We start from the raw sequence: 18,058 nt of genomic DNA, 5'->3' as shown, positions 1-18,058 counted from the left end.
AGTAAACTTAAACTTAAACAAAATACATACAATTTTATTTTGAAATTTAAATTTTACCTATTGCTCATTTTGTGCCCACTAACATGAATCACTCAGAAGATACAAATCTGATTATCACGGTGCAACAACAGCACACAAAATGTTCTTGTCATCATCGTTTAGTAACTGTGTTGCGGCATCGCTTCGACATGCAATAGATTGATGGCCCATTTTGTCTCTATAGACCAATAAAGTCAGTAGCTCTGTAAATTCTTAAAGCAACAAAGAGAAATGGACTAGGTAATGCACTGGACTGATGGTCCGTTCAATCCAGATATAAAGCAGTTATGTTAGTGTCTGGGCAGGACAAAAGAATGGGGTTTGGCTGGAAGTCGCTCTATATTTACAGCGTTCAGGGGCGGCTGGAGAGTGTGATAGTGGGAGAGGGAGGAAAAACTCAGTCCTCTGATTTACTTAGCTGGATTTAATTAATCAGATTTACTGGAGGGTGTGGTGAAGGAAGACAAATTGACTGTGACATAAAAGAGGAAGAAAACAGGATTGGGCAAATCAGGCGGATTTAGAGAGAAGATATTCCCTACCCTTCAGTGAAATGCAGAGCACTGGGAGACATACTTTTTTTTTTGGGACCACAATCAGCGTCTGACTCTTAATCATGTTAAAGGATTATGTTTTTTATTTTATTTTTATTATCTTTTTCATTTTATTATCTTTTCCATTATCATTTTTGTTTTATTTTATTTTTACTATCATTTTTATTGTAGTTTTGGCATGTTTTTTTATTAGTAGAAAAGTAGACTGGAAAACATTGGGGGAAAAGTGACATCAGGGCAAGTTGGAGGTCCAAATAAAATATGCTGGATTTGACTCATCTCTTGTATGAGCACCATAGCTCAATGCATCGAGAGCATAAATGGAATAAAAAAAAAAGTGGAAAATAGATGGACAAGATGTTACCATAGTCGGTGGTTCCAGCCACATTCTCGATCTCCAGCGTCCATTCTCCACGAGGATCTTCATCCCAGGAGTGGGTGGTCATGAAAGCCCAGTCATTGAAGCCCTCAGAGGAGTAATCGTGAGGTCTGTGTGAGAGAGAGAATGTTAGACTGTGTGAAGCTGCTCACATCACAGAGCAATGTTATATGCAAGTATTATGAGAGTGGATGTTTCAGTGGCTAACCTGGGTGCAAGCAGTGTGGAGCGGGTGCCCTGCGGGCTGATCAGGGAGATGGCCAGATTTCCTCTGCGGTTGTAGGACAGGGTGAGCTGGGCTTGAGCATGCTCTAATGAGCTCACAAAGTTGGCCGTCCCAGTACATGCATCCACAATTTTTGTGATCACCAAATGACTTCCAATATTCCTAAAAACAGGCAAATAGTAGGATTAAAGTCATTAAGCAAAAAGGGTTCAAGAACTGACAGCTTAAAAAAAAAAGAGTTATACTTTTAAATACAAATAGTTATGCATGTATCATACACTGTTGTCCAAAAGTTTGGTGTCGGTAAGATTTTTGAAAGTAGTCTCTTATGCTCACCAAAGCTGCATTTATTTTATTTTATTTATTTATTTATTTGTGCTGCTTAATATTTGTCTGGAAACTGACTTTTTCCCCAGGATTCTTTTATGAACACAAAGTTCTTAAGAACAGATTTATATTACTTTTACATCATTGCAAAAAATCCGGTCATTTTTTATCAATTTAATGCAATTAATTAATACATCCTGGTTGAATAAAAAGTATTAATTTCTTTAATCGTACTGACCCCAAACTAAGTTCAGTGTAGGATCATCAAAACATTCTCTACCAAGAACCCGCATATAGCTGTAAACAGTCACACCACTAGATATTTTTTATTTATCATCCAGCAGGTGAAAACTGTTAGTTCAACAGCTTATAAAAGCAATAGCCCACATCTTCTTGCAAAGCCACATGATTCAAAATAGTAAGTTACCCTGGGGTTCAATGAATCCATTAAGAGACTATTATTTTTATTTCAACCTTTAACAAATTTCCAAAAATTGTTTTGACTAATAGGTGTTTATTTCCCAAACGCGCACCACCAGCAATTAACATGTTAAAGGTGAAGTATGTAATTTCTGCGATACTAGTGGCATTTAGCGGAAATACAAAAGTAAAGCATACTTTTGAACAATCTAGCAAACTGCCCATTCGCACACCACCCCTAATGCAAAGCAGCACAATGGTCTGTTCACCTGGACTTCTTAACGACATGTTTTATCTTTGAAGGTCTAAATGCAGTGATTTTTGACTTGCACTCATGGTCAGTGTTGCCAACTCTCACAAGACAAATAAGCAACCGCAGCTTCAAAATAAAGTCCAACAAGCCCAATATTATTATTTTATCATCAATGTTACTATCAATTATTATTATCAATAAATTAGCCTGGAACATAATAACCTGAAACTACTCTGAGTTTGAAAAGCACAAACAGAAGTTAATTTACAAAAATCTAAAATTAGCAGCAAATTGCAAAAAAAAGCGGGAGGGCACACACAATACTCCGCAGAATAGGTTTGGAGAAAAAGACAAGAGCACTGACGGGGAGTTGTAAAATAGCCAGCCACATATTTATAATAAAATTAATTCGAACCATATATCTACTTTTAGCGACCATACGTGTAAAAAAAAGTTGCTTGTCAGATTTTCCTCACAAGAAACCATATTTTTTAATGCAATTAACCAAAAAAAGAAGCCCAAAGTCGAATGGTCCCACAGCAGCAAAACCCCCTTTGGCTCTGTTTGCTACAGTGTGTTAATCTTACATACTTCACCTTTAAACGGTGTTTTGAAATCACTATTGCTTTTTTTTGGTTGCTAAGAACAATTGCCTTATTGTTGACTCTGCAACTCAAACCGGGATTTTAGCATTTTAACACTAAATAAAATTATGCAAATAAATATCTTACTGAATCAGGAGTGCTATGCTGTATCAAACATTTTCTACAACATTGAAGAGTGTAAAACACATTCCTGGAACATCAGAAAAGTTGAGCCAGGTTAAGACTTGTGCCACCAATGAACGCTACAGGAGCCAGTAGGCTTTTGGCACTCTAAGCCCAATCCTGTAAGGAGCTTAGAGCGGCTCGGGCCTGCTCACCAGAGACATGGTAACACAGGAAGAAGAGCTTAAATCAAGAGAGAGAACGACAGGCTACAGCCTCTGACAAGTCCATGAGGAATGAAGCGTAAACCCCCTCTGTGCAAGGCTTCAAGTCGGAGATGTTGCGAGCAGAAAAATGAAGAAACGTACGCCAGAGCCAAAGTGAGGCAGCCCGTAATCACTTTGCTCTGTGACTTCAGCAACCAGCATGTTAAATTGGGCTTTGCTCCAAAACCCCTTGATCTTTCCGTAACATTGGTGAACCATAAAGGATAACTGGAAGGAGGGATAAAAAGAGGGTGCATTTTTAGAGACAGACATGATACGCTGAGTGAGAGGGCGAGATTGGAGAAGCAGCACTTTGAGGGTCCGTCTTGAGTTCCAAGATGTCAGCAGTGATGGTGTGACGAACGTGGATGTAACAAGCTTATCTGCAAGCCATTACCTCTTATAAACATGCTCTGCAGGGAGTGGAGATGCCTCATGCATTGAAGCATCATTCAAGTTGCCCAGCTCTAAATTGAAATGTGATAGACCATCAAAAATGATGTTTCGCTCCCACCTCGTTTCTTATTCCAGTTTCCTCTTGCACTCCATGACCTTTTTAGCAGCACTAAATTTAAAACATCATCCCAGTTGTGTGCGCTAAAGAACCTCAGTTTGCCACATTTTAGTGTAGAATCAATTAAGAAAGCAGTTTCATCTAGTATGGCGGGTTTAGTTCACACAAAAATGAAAATGGTCGTAATTTATTTCACCCTTATGTTGTTTCAAACCTGTACAACTGACTTCCATCCGTGGGAGACCAAATTAGTTTTTAGGTTTGCAGAACGTTCACACCGCTGTTTGTAATTCAGGACTTATTTTTTACCCAGAATTATTAGAAATCATTAAAAGTTGCATTTTCAGTTGAGCTTGGGGAAACCGCTTGAAACACTTGTTGTGTTGAGCTATTTGTTCATTGCAAACAGATGAAAGTCTGTCAATTTTGCCAATAAACCTGATTTGTAATGGGGGTTGAATCATTTTGATTGCAACTGGAATTTATTATTATTATTTTTTTAATAATATCTTTCATAAACACTACCATTCAAAAGTTTGGTGTCACAATAAATAAATAAAAATACATTTTATTTAGCAATGATTAAATCAAAAGACATGTATAAATGTTACAATAGATTTCTATTCTATTTTCTTTTGTGGTTTGACAATTGGACTAAACCAGGGATCAGACTTGAATTAGATTGTGTGGTCGTGCTTTTGATTAACATCATTCAAAATATTTCAAATTCGATGAAATGCAACAATTTTTAAGACTATATTTAAGAGATTCCGTCTGCATTTTCTGCATCACAAAAATCAGGCCTTTATCTATGCCATGAAAGTGAGTGAAGACTAAGACTGTCAAACTCCAAGTCATATTAAGCTTGTTTTCGGAGTACTTTATGGTGTTTTTGTTTCAGCCCCTGGTCACTGGATGGACAACAGCAGAGCGATCATTGTCTAAAATCTCCAATGGGTTTGGATGAACATGAAGGTGAGAAAATTCCGACAGAGTTGCCCTTTTTTTTGGTGAACTAACCCCTTTAAGCCAGTGATCTAGTATGGAGGGTTTAACCTACATGGGCTCAGACACCAGGGAAAGGACACACTTCTGCTGAGGTCCAACATTTGTCCAGTTCTTTGCCAGAGACACTATAGCCCCAGCATCCAGCAGACCGTATCCATAAGAATGGCTTACTGTAGGACAGAGAGAAAAATCAATACTGTTGAAAGTAACTATAAAGGCAGTTTAAAAGACTGACATTATAAGTAAAGAGGTGAATTAAAGAGGCTGATATCATTAAGAGATCCAGAGCTCTTTGCTGATAGGTGCAGCCAATCATAATGTTATCGATTACATCACAAAACGTCCAAGCAGCTGGAAAGTGGAAAGAAACACCGCAGGGAAAGGAAAAGGGAGGGAGCAATGAATACCAACGAGATGGGCTTTTACCTCGCCGACCCACTCCATTTATCTTCCAGTCATTGGTGGTGAGGTGGGCAGGGTTTGACGTCCTCACAACCAGATGCTGCATGTCTCTCCAGGTTAGGTTTTTACTGCAGAGAGAAGTCAAACTGTTAGTGCCTTTCAAATGTGAGATACATGGTGGAAAGAAACTCAAAACTGCCTGCATGCTTCGCGGCTCTCCAAGATAATCTCTTCTGCCCTTTTATAAAGGTCACTGATAGCTACAGGTAGAGTCATAAAGGTTATATTGTTGCTGGTGAATTAATTTAAAACTATATAAATAAAAACTGCCGCTCAATGCATGCATTTGATCCAAAAAAGAATTTGAAGGTTAATTCCAGTCTGCCAATCTAGCCGGTAACCATTTTATTTTAAAAGCCTCCGGTCACTCAAAGAGCTGGAAGAAATATGACCTCGCTCGAGGACAGAACAAACACGCTTCGGACGACTTACTTGGCCTCAAGGGCGAGGGCGATGATTCCTGCCGCCAGAGGGGCCGAGGCAGAGGTGCCTGTGTGGGAGTCTGTGCACTTCTGCCTGAGGTCTGTAGTGACCTGAAACAGGAAGTAGAGCGAGACAACATTTCACATCACTGATATGAAAAATCTAATTATTCCAGATGGGAACACAATACCAACGTGACAATGAAGTCACTGCATTTCTCAAAATTATTTTATAATGTTTCCTGGGGTGCACTTATAATATTAGTAGGATTTTTACATAAAAAAACGGTCATAATTGTGTAATAAAAGGCCATTTCTACCCTGACTTTAGCCTTCTGGTTTAAACACACCATTTAAAGAGACGTTTTTCAAACAAAAAAGTCTTTAAGGACTTAATTTACATCACATTCAACTTTGTTTTTTCATTAAATAAATGCAGCCTTAGTGATGATAAGAGACCTTTCAAAATAATGTAACATTTTTGACCGGTAGTGCGTGTCAAAAAATTAGGGGAAACTTTTCCATTCATGACTCCTTTAACAATCTTGCTAATGGTGTCTAGCATCTCTATTATTACTGCTCTTACTTACAATCAGGAAATCAAACAAACACATAACACTTAGTATCAAATTTTGATGCGACTGTTTTGCCTTTCAATTTTAGCAGACAAATTATTTTATAATTTACAAATTATAGAGACTTGGGAATTGGGCTCTTTCCACTTGGGCCAGTGGGCAACCACCCATAACTTCCTAGCAACTGCATACCAATGGCCTTAGCAAACAACAGCAGCAGCATCTGCATGGGCAAGCAGCACTCACATATTCTAAAGAAAAGGTAAACCCCCTAAAGAAATGCATCTAGTTTAAGCCCGTAAAGTGACCCAGGTGGTTCAGTTAAATGTTTGACATTTTCGACACTTCAGGGTAAAAAGCGCAGCATCTTTAAGCCCTCAGGGTCACACAGACAGAGCTGAGACAAAGCTAGACAAATGCAAACACAAAAGGCTTGATGGGTGACACTTAAAAAGCCAGGCATGATAGGATGTGCACTGACTGCGACAGACCTCCTTGCGTGTGACTAATTGCTAAAAATGGCAGAGAGGCTGAATGACAGGAGCGATGACAGGAGAATTCAGCAGTTATACACTTAAAAAAATGAATCGTGGGAGACCACAGGAGAGGGATATCGCCTGGCAGAGTCTCTGCTGCAAGGAAAACAGCGGGTATATCAGGCTTCTGTCCTTTAGAAGCACACCTCCATTGTGAACAGTAGTGTCTGTGTCTTGAATGCTGGACAATGGATGACTCAGTCAGGCACAGCCGGTTATGAAAACAATGCTTGGGTGTGTGCCTCGGTCTGCACTGAGCCGGGTAAGGAAACAAAACCGAAAAAGGAGCAAAGAAAATGTCATGCTATGACAGTAAGGTATTGTTTAGAATCACAAGGATATTCTTGTTTTGAAAATAGAGTTGAACATTTTGTGAAGAACACGAGAGGGTTGCTTGCTCATGTAAATGCCATCGTCACTATGCCAGGGTGTTGCTTTTGGGTTGCTAAGATGTTCTGAGTGGTTCTTAAAAATAATTTGTATTCATGAAAAGTTCTGAAAAACCATCTTAATTAACTAAGTTGGATAACCTACAACTGGTTTTAAATCCAGAAAGGTAAGATGTTTAATGAATGTGTTGGGTTGTTTCAATTGTTGTTGTAATCATTACAACATAACACTAGCTACATGTTAAGGTAACACTTTAGTTTAGGGTCCAATTCTCACTATTAACTAGTTGCTTATTAGCATCCATATTACTAGGATATTGCCGGTTTATTAGTACATATAAAGCACATATTAATGCCTTATTCTGCATGACCATATTCTACATCCCTTAATCCTACCCAATACCTAAACTTAACAACTACCTTATTAACTATTAATAGTCAAGTCAAGAATATTTGTATAGTGCTTTTCGTAATACAGATTGTATCAAAGCAGCTTCACAGTATTCACAAGCCAAAGGCAACAGTGGCAAGGAAACGAAAAAATCAATGGTGACCTATAACTCCATCAGATGACCTAATGGAGAAAAAAAAAAAAAAAACTTGGGAGAACCCAGGCTCAGTCGGGGGCCAGTTCTCCTCTGGCGGTTATGAACTAGAGGCCGGATTTAACTGTAAGATTAAAAAAATGTATATGAATGCCTGGCTGAAGAGATGCGTCTTTAGTCTAGTTTTGAACTGGGAGAGCGAGTTCAACGAACAGTATCAGGAAGGCTATTCAAGAGTTTTGGAGCTAAATGTGAAAATGCTCTCCCTCCTTTGGTGGACCTAGATATCCTAGGCTTAATAAGCAGTAATTAGGAGTTTATTCAGGCAAAAGTCATAGTTGATAGTAAGTTAATAGTGAGAATTGGACCCTAATCTAAAGTGTGAAGCAGGGAGAAAACAAACAAACATGCGCACACAGCACAAGGGTGTAACACACCCATTTAATACATATTACTATTCCTAGTGGTGTGCACGAGTAATCTTAAGTGACACCAATGATTGATTATGTAAACAATGATCGGTCATGATTATGTGCAACATAAATTTTTGCTGAACGGATGAGTCAATAAGGATCTCTGTTTTTTAATTTGATAAAATTACGCCAGAATTTTCAGCAGCATAAGCACATACACAGGCGGCGCAAGAAAGACGGAGGGCAAATGAAGGCAATAGCCTGTCCATCTTGAGACCGGCTATTTAAAAAGAACTATCTAAACAAGGCACATTCAAAATGGTGACACTGATCGCTTGCCAACTTGTCACAACAAAAATAGTGTGTGTGATTATTTTGATCATTACAAAATCTGCAAGCAGTGGAAAATGATGGCATTGAGTTGATGAGCGAGTCATCGGCAAGAACCGCCATACAATCTGAAATCACCACAAGGAAAAACAAGATACTCTTGAGGAAATATTTTAGAACACGTGTGAATCTGGCCCCTGGGTAGTTGCCTACTGGATCAAGTTGCCACCTAAAAATCTCCATGATATTCTGGTCTCTAGATATGGTCTTTCAGTGACCTTTTTCCAATTTTATCATCTGACAGGCCAAAATTGTAAGTATGATTAAAGTAATAGGACACCTCTCCTTAACAAGCTGCACAATTTGATTTACAAGTAAGATGAAAATACTGTAACTTGTATGGCTTGTCGCTTTGTCTGGATAGGACATGGTGAAATGCTTGAGGCTGGGGTTTGTTGAAATCCCAAAGCACAAGTATAAACAATAAAAATTGTGATGCTTGACATAACAATCATCATTATTAAGCGCAAACACAAACCATGCGTGATAGTGAGAGGTTATGTTTTTGATTCACAAGAACATCTGTGCTTTTTTAAGGCCTTTAAACGGAGAGCAAGGCTTGGAAAAGCGCTTAAAGGGCCATGAAGACGAAAGCATCTATCTTCCCACTCACTAGTGACCGCAGTATTCATTGACAGCCAAAAAGCCTGTAAGAACTTTAAAGGCGGTGCAACAATTCTTAATAAATTGGCTTGGCAGTTTATCTTCTGAACTCCAACTGGTTTCAGATCCTTTATTTTTGGATTAGATTAGCTATGCCATTTCTTCAATTAAAGGATAACTGTTGCTGATTATCTGGAGGCGGAGAGAGAAAGAGACTCACAATCTGTTTCTCATTGATGCCTCCACTGCTGTAGGTTGTGGCGAGGGTGGACGAACAGGCTTCGCTGTACCAGGGCACGTTGCCGCTCTGCGTACTGCTGCTGATCGACAGCGTGTAGATGCTATTGGTGTAGCCGTCACAATTGCAGCTGTCCTTCTCGCGGCCGCCGTTCCCCGAAGCCCACACGAAGATGGACCCCCGTCCTCCGCGGCCCTAGAATTTGAGAGAAGAAACAGTCACTCAAATGCATTTCCCTTCATGCAAGCCCAATCAAATGCCGCTAAGATGTTGAGAGCCAGATTCGAGCGCTGCACTGCCAAGTCTGAGATGGAAGGATTACCGGCGACACTACTCAAAACAACTGCATAATATTTGTGATGAGTGGAGTCTGGAAAGTATTGTCTCCCAGAAAGGATTTTCAGTGTCATGGACTATTAAAGCAGTCTCATGGTTTCGATTGCCGGGCCAGAAGATTTTAAAAGGACCTTGTGGGACAAAGCTAATGTTCTGAAGTCATTTATCATGCATGTTTATTTTCATGTGCAAATGAAATACACAAACAGCACCGGGCTTTTGTGGTCTACTTCTCAGATGAAGCACAGTAATACAAAAGCAAACTGTCAGAACTGATAATGAGCTTGTGAAAAATGCACGGACCACAGTAACGAGGCATATTTCAATAGCCGCGACTTTCATTTCACCATGTTGCCACAAGGAAAGGGCAGCAGTGCAAATAATTAGATTCAGATGCTGTTTGCTCGATACCTTTGATCGTTACGTTTTTTTTAACCGTCATTACTGTATCTTACAATTTCAACAATGCACCAAATAAAAGTCTGCAGTGCAAAGTTTGGCTCCGTCTTTCAGAGTTTGCTCTCGGTTACAGCACACACCTGCTCGATTGTGGGCATCCATTCAATGAGGGTGTTTACACAGACCAGAGCCCCATTTGCATTGGCCTTTTCCCCAAAATGGATACTGTTTATCCAAACAAATCTGACTGCTGGCACACGCATGTAACAATGGCTAGAAAATAAAAATAAATATGGATGGGAAAAACACTGTTGCTATTCTGTGTAATAGGTTCAAAAATGATTTTTATATTTTGTCCTTTTGTGACATATTTATAGGAACAGTGACAGGGACATTTGATCAATTTTATTGCGCTCACCATCTGTTAAAATTACTGAATTATATTGGGTTTTTCTTTTAAATTTGATCATCTCAGCAAACAATTCTGCACAATGCATCTACGCTAGGGGATAAAAAAAAAAGTAATGGTAACTTTACAATAAGCTTTCATTTGTTAACATTAGTTAACTACATTAGTTAACAAGAACTAACAATGAACAATATTTCTACAGCATTTATTAATCATAGCCTACATTCTTAGATCAAAAGTTGCATCTGATAACAATAGTTAATGCACTGAACTAAAATGAACATGAACATTTTATTATCTAACTAATAAATACTGTAAAAAATATATAGCAAATTGTTAATGTTAGTTAATGCATTAACTAATGATAACAAATTGGACCTTACTGTAAAGTGCAACCAAAGTAAAATAAAAAAGTAGCATAAAATCCCTAACAAATACTTAAAACTTAATATTTTCACTGGTTACAGTGAAATATCAATAAATACCTCTGAATATTGTTGAATATTAAAAGTAATATCTCAACTCCGACTAAGGGATAATCAAACAATGCAAATGGAGAAAAAAAAGAACGACAGTGATAATTTTAAAATAATTAAAGCAGTTGTGGTTGAGTGCTTGCACACTAGAGTTTCCCCATATGTCAGCAGGTGCTGTGAATCTACTGATATTAAAGGAAATGATAAGTGAAAGACATTTCAAAATATTTGTTGCACAATTTAAAATGTTGTCGCAATGCTTTTGCTGTTGACCAATGATAAAGTAAAACAACTTTAAAATATAATATGTCATTCAGGGGCCTGTTTAATGTTAGTATCTTTGTATTAGACTATAAAATAGTCTTTTTACAGTTGTAATATTTAATGCATAGCTTACATGTTTCCATGAACGTGGAAACTTAGAGAATTTGAATTCTTCTTTCATCACTATGTCATTCCAAACCTGTTTGACTTTCTATCTTCAAAAGAGGATATTTTGATAATTCAACTGTTTTTACAGTCGCACATGCAATGAAAGTTAGTGTGGTCAAAATTAAACAAAGCAACAAAAAAAAAAAAGCCCAAACAAATCAGAAAATTGTCAGTTTTTTGTGTTTCATAGTGTTATAGTCATAGTGGTTTGCTACGACATGAGGGAGAGTAAATGATTACAGAATGTAAATTTTTGGGAAGAACTATCCCTTTAAGTGATGCATATCAATCTGACAGTCGTCTCCCATAATATTTCTATAAAAAAATCTGCTCCTATAGACGCTGCTGTGGTAGGTAGCATCTTGGCACGACTCTCTTCCATTGTCCTTTTATTGGGCGACAGCCAGTTTTACAACCCCGGTGCACGTTCATGTGTGAGTGAAGGGCTAAAACTAATGCCGTTCCGTTACCCCGCGCATGATAGCAGTTTAGCTCAAATGGCGTTAAGTAATTAGATATTAAGAATGTCAATACTGTTCACGCTCTGGAAAATCTGCATGAAGATGTCTCAGTTAGAATTGCCATTTAATGTGACATTCTAAATTAAACAAACTTCGCTCTGACTAGTAAGTGCTTTTATGACTCAAGGCACTCGCAAATGAAGTGTGGCAATATCAAATACTGAGCATCCCTTCCAAAGCCCCCCTGATATCGCTAACTTCAAAGCAAATAAGAAAAAAAAAAATCATTTGAACCACAAATTCCTACCCTCTAAATGACGCTGCTGGTAAAAGTTCAAGATTAAGAGGCAAATTCAGGCTCAGATAGGACCATTACAGCACAAGAATATCAATGAAAGCACATCTACTGTTTGTGGCACAGACTAACTGATGTAAATGATGGCAGGAAGCAGTGAATAGCTCATGAGTCACAGAAGCAATTGTACAAGTCACGTAAAACAGGAGCTTTTCTTTGCTCTTTTGAGATGGGTTTTATCTTTACATTTATGCATTTGGCAGACGCTTTTATCCAAAGCGACATATTGCATTTCAAGGTACACAATTACATTATTATCAGTTCTTGTAATTGTGTACCTTGAAATGCAATGCAAGTCGCAATGTATGTAGACGTTCATAGAGCAAAACTTCCTCCCTGGTCCCCCCAAATGAAAAATCGAGACTTCGATATGACACCAAGCACTGGTAGCTTGGTTTAAAGTCGGCATGAAATCAAAATTGACCCTATTTACTTTGTTAGCGGATATTACTAGTCTTGTGGTGAACAATTAATCCGTGCAAGTTAATACACGGAAAAAAATTGTTTGCCGAAGTTATCTTTAATCAAAGTCTGAAAAGTTACTTCCGGGTCTGGAATGGTTCTTTTTCTGATGACATAGGCTTGACGGCTTGGGTTGGTTAATCGCTCAACCACTCCCCTCAAACCGTTACTCTGCTATGGGCGAGAGATGGAGAGGAGGAGCGCTAAAGTAAAACCAGAGCCCGTCTCCCTTATTAGACATTCTCTGGTAAAACCATACTGTCTATGGGTAAAACCCTGCCCTCTGTTCAATATTCCGTTTCACTCGTTAATGAGTCCCAACATTGGAGAAAAGTCGTTTGCAACTTCCGGTTCACGCGGACTTTAAATAACAGCCTCAAATTTGTATAATTAATTATTTTGCATTGCATTAAGTCCCTTCTAAAGGAAGTAAAAATAATTAAAGGGATTGTTCACCCAAAATCTAAATTGAAAATTAGTAAATAATGACAGCATTTTCATTTTTAAGAACTAACTTTTGCATATACGTACTATTCAGAAAAGTCTTAAAGGTACAGAAATATAAGCCAATTTAATTCTGATGGTTCAGTTTAATTCAGTTTTAGAAAAGGGATATAAATAGCCTTCCAGCTTAAAATAAAATGAGGCAAAAGTGAAGATTAGTGTTTCTGATCATCAGCTAAATGACAAAGTGCAACAAGTTCAGATTAAAGAGATGCCAAACCTCTAATACACCACGTAGGAAAGCCTCTTTGGCCAACTTTGCAGGTCCGTCCACCGTTTTGCCGTCATCTTCGGGTCCCCAGCTGGCGCTGTAGATGTCGATGTGGTGTGGGTTGAGACTAAGGGACTGAGCTTCCACCACATCAGTGACCTCTCCATCCAACATACGCACACCTGCAAAACACACAACATCATACACATTAAAGCATAGGACAGAGAGCAAATTATGAACAAATACTTTGGTTAAATTATTTTTGTAATGATTATTGTAATATCTCTATTTAGATGAGATGATAAAAGGTTAATATTTGTTGTGAAAACTGCCACATGATAGGGGATGGCCATTCACATTTAGATGGGATGTAAGGGGAAACGGATTCCATAATATCTAGATTTACAGTGATATTAGTAAAAATGCAGAATTCAGATGCCAAAAAAAAGTGCAACAGAGAGCTATATTAAGAACTGGTAACATATTTTAACGTTTTTGAAAGAAGTCTCTTATGTTAACCAAGGCTACATATATTTGATCAAAAATACAGTAAAAACAGTAATATTGTAAAATATTATTGCAATTTTAAATAACGGTTTCCTACTTTAATGTGTCATACGCAATTTATTCCTGTGATGCAAAGCTACATTTTCAGCAGTGTCACATGACCCTTCAGAAATCATTCTAATATGCTGATTTACTGGTCAAGAAACATTAACCTTTGAATGAAAACTGTGACACATTTTTATAGGATCCTTTGATAAATCGAAAGTTCACAAAAACAGCATTTATTTGAAATAAAACAATTTTGCAATATTATAAATGTCTTTACTGTTCATTTTGAACAATTTAATACATCCTAAAAAAAAAGAAAAAAAATATATAAATTAAATAAATAAATAACATCTAAAATACTTTAAACAATGTTTAAAGTGAAAATAATCCTTCATTACATTTGAATGTGTATTATTATAAATGGTGTAAATCAAAACTGCCTGCAATGCTAGGGCTGTGTCAAGAAGTTAATTAGCGGCACAATGCCAGAACCTGTATTTCCTTTGAGAAGCAAGCAAGTAAATTGATTACCAATGTTTTTAAGAGAATGCGCCGAGATGCAACATAACTAAACATACAGAAAAGCTGAACACAAAGAAGCCACTTTCGAATAACCCTACTAAAACCCAGAGTGACCGAGATCTTTTTGCTGTTTATAACTTGCAGCATGAAAGGAACGAGCTGCACAAACAGATAGTGCTGCATATAAAAGTTATTTTAAAAGTAAAAGGATGAGTTCATGCGATCTCGTGTTCGAATTTGGAGTTCATTCAAAGGTGACAAGCGGCTACATTCTTCTCTTTCAAACATCCCTTCACAGATGCTTCACAACAGAGGAGACCATCTTATCTTTTTTCCACTTCCCTGTACAAAAGAGAATCTTAAACCGAATTGTGGTTTTGGGAACGAGCCAGAGCGTTTGCTCCAAAATGTCAGAGGTGTTGAGTTATTGTGATCCCAACATCAGAACGTTATCTCAGCCTCGGATAAAAAAAGAGAGCACATTCTGCCCAGAGCTCTTAGTTTTTAAAGTGGTAAAGATGAGAAATCAGAGTCAAACATCTTCAAAACAATGTGAATCACTCCTTTGATACACAAGGGGGCGAGGTTACTCAAGGTTGCCCTCATACGGGTTAGTGCAAATAAACAAAAGTTCAGTCCTTTCAGGTTTTCCAAAGCAATCTGAGAGCATTGGTGCAGACAGTACTGCAAACAAACCGACAACAACTACAGAAAAACACAGCACAGCATCTTGGAAAGACAATGTTATTATCCCATATCTACATTCCAAAAGTCCCAAATATCCCCACAGGACAAAGAGAGAGCTGGCTATGATTACTTCCCAGGAAATGAGAAAGGCATGACAGATGTACACGGATGCACTGTGGCAACAAAAGAAGGGATTTTTTTTTATTCAGACTTGGTAAATACAAATAATCTACGTCTCCTCAAAAATGCAACATGAAACCTCAGGTTTACTCTTTATAAAGCAAATTTTAACAATGTACTCAACAGTTTCATCCAAATATTTCAAAACAATATTCTCTCTCAATTAGTTCTGGCAGAGGAATAGCCGTGTTGTGTGCCATCTCTGCTAGTGTGCTGCCATCTCCACGTTTAGCCTTCCTCTAGCAGAAGGCACTGCCTGCCAGTTTGGGCTGATGTTATGGGTCAGCTATCCAAAGACCTCCAGTTCTCTCTGCCTTCTGTCCCCATGGTACATTAGGAGCAGTGTCTGCCATAAATACACAGGTGCCACATTCGACCGCTCCAGACACATTGGCACGGTCAGCGTGTCGTCGCCCACAGTAAGAATCAATGAAGCCACAATATTGCGCAGAAATGGTATAACCTTTTACAGGTGAAAATTAACAGGTTTGTTTTTTTATGTATTAACTCAATATTACAGGTTTTTGCTATGGTACATTTTAATGTTTTAACTTTTACTATGGTAACTTTTTAATGTCGTGTTAGCTGACGCCTTCGTCTTGTGATGTGGTAGTTTATAAAATCATCTGCTGAAGTCTTTTGCAGATATAGATAGAAACATGCGTCTAAATACGGCTGCAGACGCTCAGTCAAATTGCTCTCGAATGTTCACGGACCAGCTTTGACTGTTACAATATGGCCGAAACAGCTGCTTATAAGGCATTTCTAGAGACACACACACACGCACAGTATATAATATTATAAGTATCTGCTCCTTATTAAGCGAAGATTTCCCCCTGGATTCAAGGTGAAACTGGGCACAGGAAGATTTATCCTTCACTGCCTCTCATTAGGAGGCTAATTCAAAAACAGCTGCTTTAGAGAAAAACAAAGGCAGAGCTGACAAAAAAACAACAAATGCACATTACCCACAATGCATTATCTTTCTGCATAAAAGGGGAGATTTGATATGTATGTAGCATATATTTAGTCCCTGAAAAAACAAGACTGGTGGTGGTTGCCCATGTAAAACTCGCCATCACAGTGCTTAGGTGGTTGCTTACTAAACCCCTGTCAACAGAACTCACCCACCCGCACTTTGGTGCTTTCATACTGTATGGCAGATTCGATGACCAACCCAATGAGAAGCCCCTCAAAAATCCTATTTTTCTGCTGTCTGCCAATTACCATAATAAATATAAGCGCACACAGGGTTTTCGGCTCGTCCATCTCGATCAGTCACTTTACTCACTTTGCACATCCAATGTAATATTAATTTGGATTATATATAGCTAGTGTTATGTTGTGTTGCTTAATATTTGAAACAACTCCATAAATGTATTAAACATCATACCTTTGGGAATTTATTTAAGGCAAAGTGGAGGTTATCATAACTCTAATGGGTTATTTACCATGATTTACCAGCAATTCAAATTCTTACGTTTTGTCTTTAGAACAAACTTAAGAACAAAGATAAGAATATAATCTTATCATGTTTTTGAGAATATAAAATCCTGCCACTGTTCTCCTTTTTGCCCATTTTCTTTAGCCAAATTGCATCAAATTCAAATGCATCTTGCATCATAAAATAACAACTCTAACCTCTCCTCAAAAAATTGCACAATTTAACATATCATTCATACGTATAACATGTCACATCAGCGCAGGGTGACTTGTGTTTATTACTAGTAATTTACTATAGATTATTCTTAGATTAGAGGTTCGTTCAAATCCCTAAACATAAGTATTAAACGCAAGTCACCCTGCACTGTTTGTATTATGTGCGTGAGTGATACGTTAAATCATGCCATTTTTTGAGGAAAGGTGTGTGCTGTTTATGATGCATTAGAGCTGCACGATTCTGGATAAATTGAGAATAAAAAATTTTTTTTGTGTAAAATGGAGATTGCAATTCTCCCACAATTCTGGGGGCGGAGGGCATCAGACAACTAAACAAAACATGCAAACTAGAGGTTATGACAAAATGGCCATTTCTTTAGTGATGCTAGGTGAACACCTCTTATAACAAAATCACCAGCAAAAATGATATATGGGAGAAAACAGTGCGTTTCAAAGTCGCGTTTCAAAGGTAGAGTGCGTTTCAAAGTCAAAGTTTAAAACAAATAGAATAGAATACAACACCAAAATCAGCTGGGTGTTGTTAAAAGCAATTTCTCTCTGAACATACAGAACCTAAATGTTTGATTAGTCAGTGCTTAGAAATGCTACTAATGGCTGCTGCTGTATAAAGACGGTGTGACCTCATAATACACGTTATATAAACAGAAACATAAAGCTGTTACATAATCTATTCTGTGGTGTCATTCATCAAAGGTGCTATCAAATGGTAAAACTTAATTCACCAAAATGAAACTTCTGTCATCATTTACTCAACCTCATGTTTCGAACAAATGTGATTTTTTTTTCTCCCATGAAAAACACACAATACAAATGTTAAACAGTTCATACAGCTTGTCTACTATCATTCTTTTGCAGTCATTTGATAGCTTTTGGTGATGAACAGCTATCGTTATGAAGTTATCATATTGGAGAATCTCCTTGTGTTAAACCAAAGAACAATCAAACAGTATTTTGCACAACATAAGGGTGACATTTAATGATGACAATTTGCATATTTTAGTGAATTTACCTAGTAAAGTGAAGCATTTTATCATATTGATAATCTAAAGTGAGATGTTTTTGGAGAGAATGTGGGAAGCGTTTGTCACTATCAATGACACCATCAATGCCATTTATCCCCGAG

The 18,058-nt window shown here is 37.8% G+C and overlaps 1 protein-coding gene across 3 annotated transcripts in view; it reads right to left on the bottom strand.

Moving 5' to 3' along the window:
- The window catches only part of furina (furin (paired basic amino acid cleaving enzyme) a), a 94,705-nt gene that overhangs the window by 7,651 nt on the left and 68,996 nt on the right, over positions 1–18,058 (bottom strand). For all 3 annotated transcript variants that reach the window (XM_079605148.1, XM_079605149.1, XM_079605150.1), the window contains exons 8-14: positions 13,321–13,493; positions 9,249–9,461; positions 5,588–5,688; positions 5,120–5,223; positions 4,746–4,863; positions 1,181–1,360; positions 958–1,082 (exon numbers count right to left, since the gene is read on the bottom strand). In XM_079605148.1, the coding sequence (XP_079461274.1) occupies positions 958–1,082; positions 1,181–1,360; positions 4,746–4,863; positions 5,120–5,223; positions 5,588–5,688; positions 9,249–9,461; positions 13,321–13,493 (1,014 nt within the window). The remainder of the gene's footprint in view (positions 1–957; positions 1,083–1,180; positions 1,361–4,745; positions 4,864–5,119; positions 5,224–5,587; positions 5,689–9,248; positions 9,462–13,320; positions 13,494–18,058) is intronic.

The sequence above is a fragment of the Phoxinus phoxinus genome (genome assembly GCF_949152265.1).
Source record: "Phoxinus phoxinus genome assembly, chromosome: 2".
NCBI lineage: Eukaryota > Metazoa > Chordata > Actinopteri > Cypriniformes > Leuciscidae > Phoxinus > Phoxinus phoxinus.
This window is presented reverse-complemented; position numbering and strand designations above follow the sequence as displayed.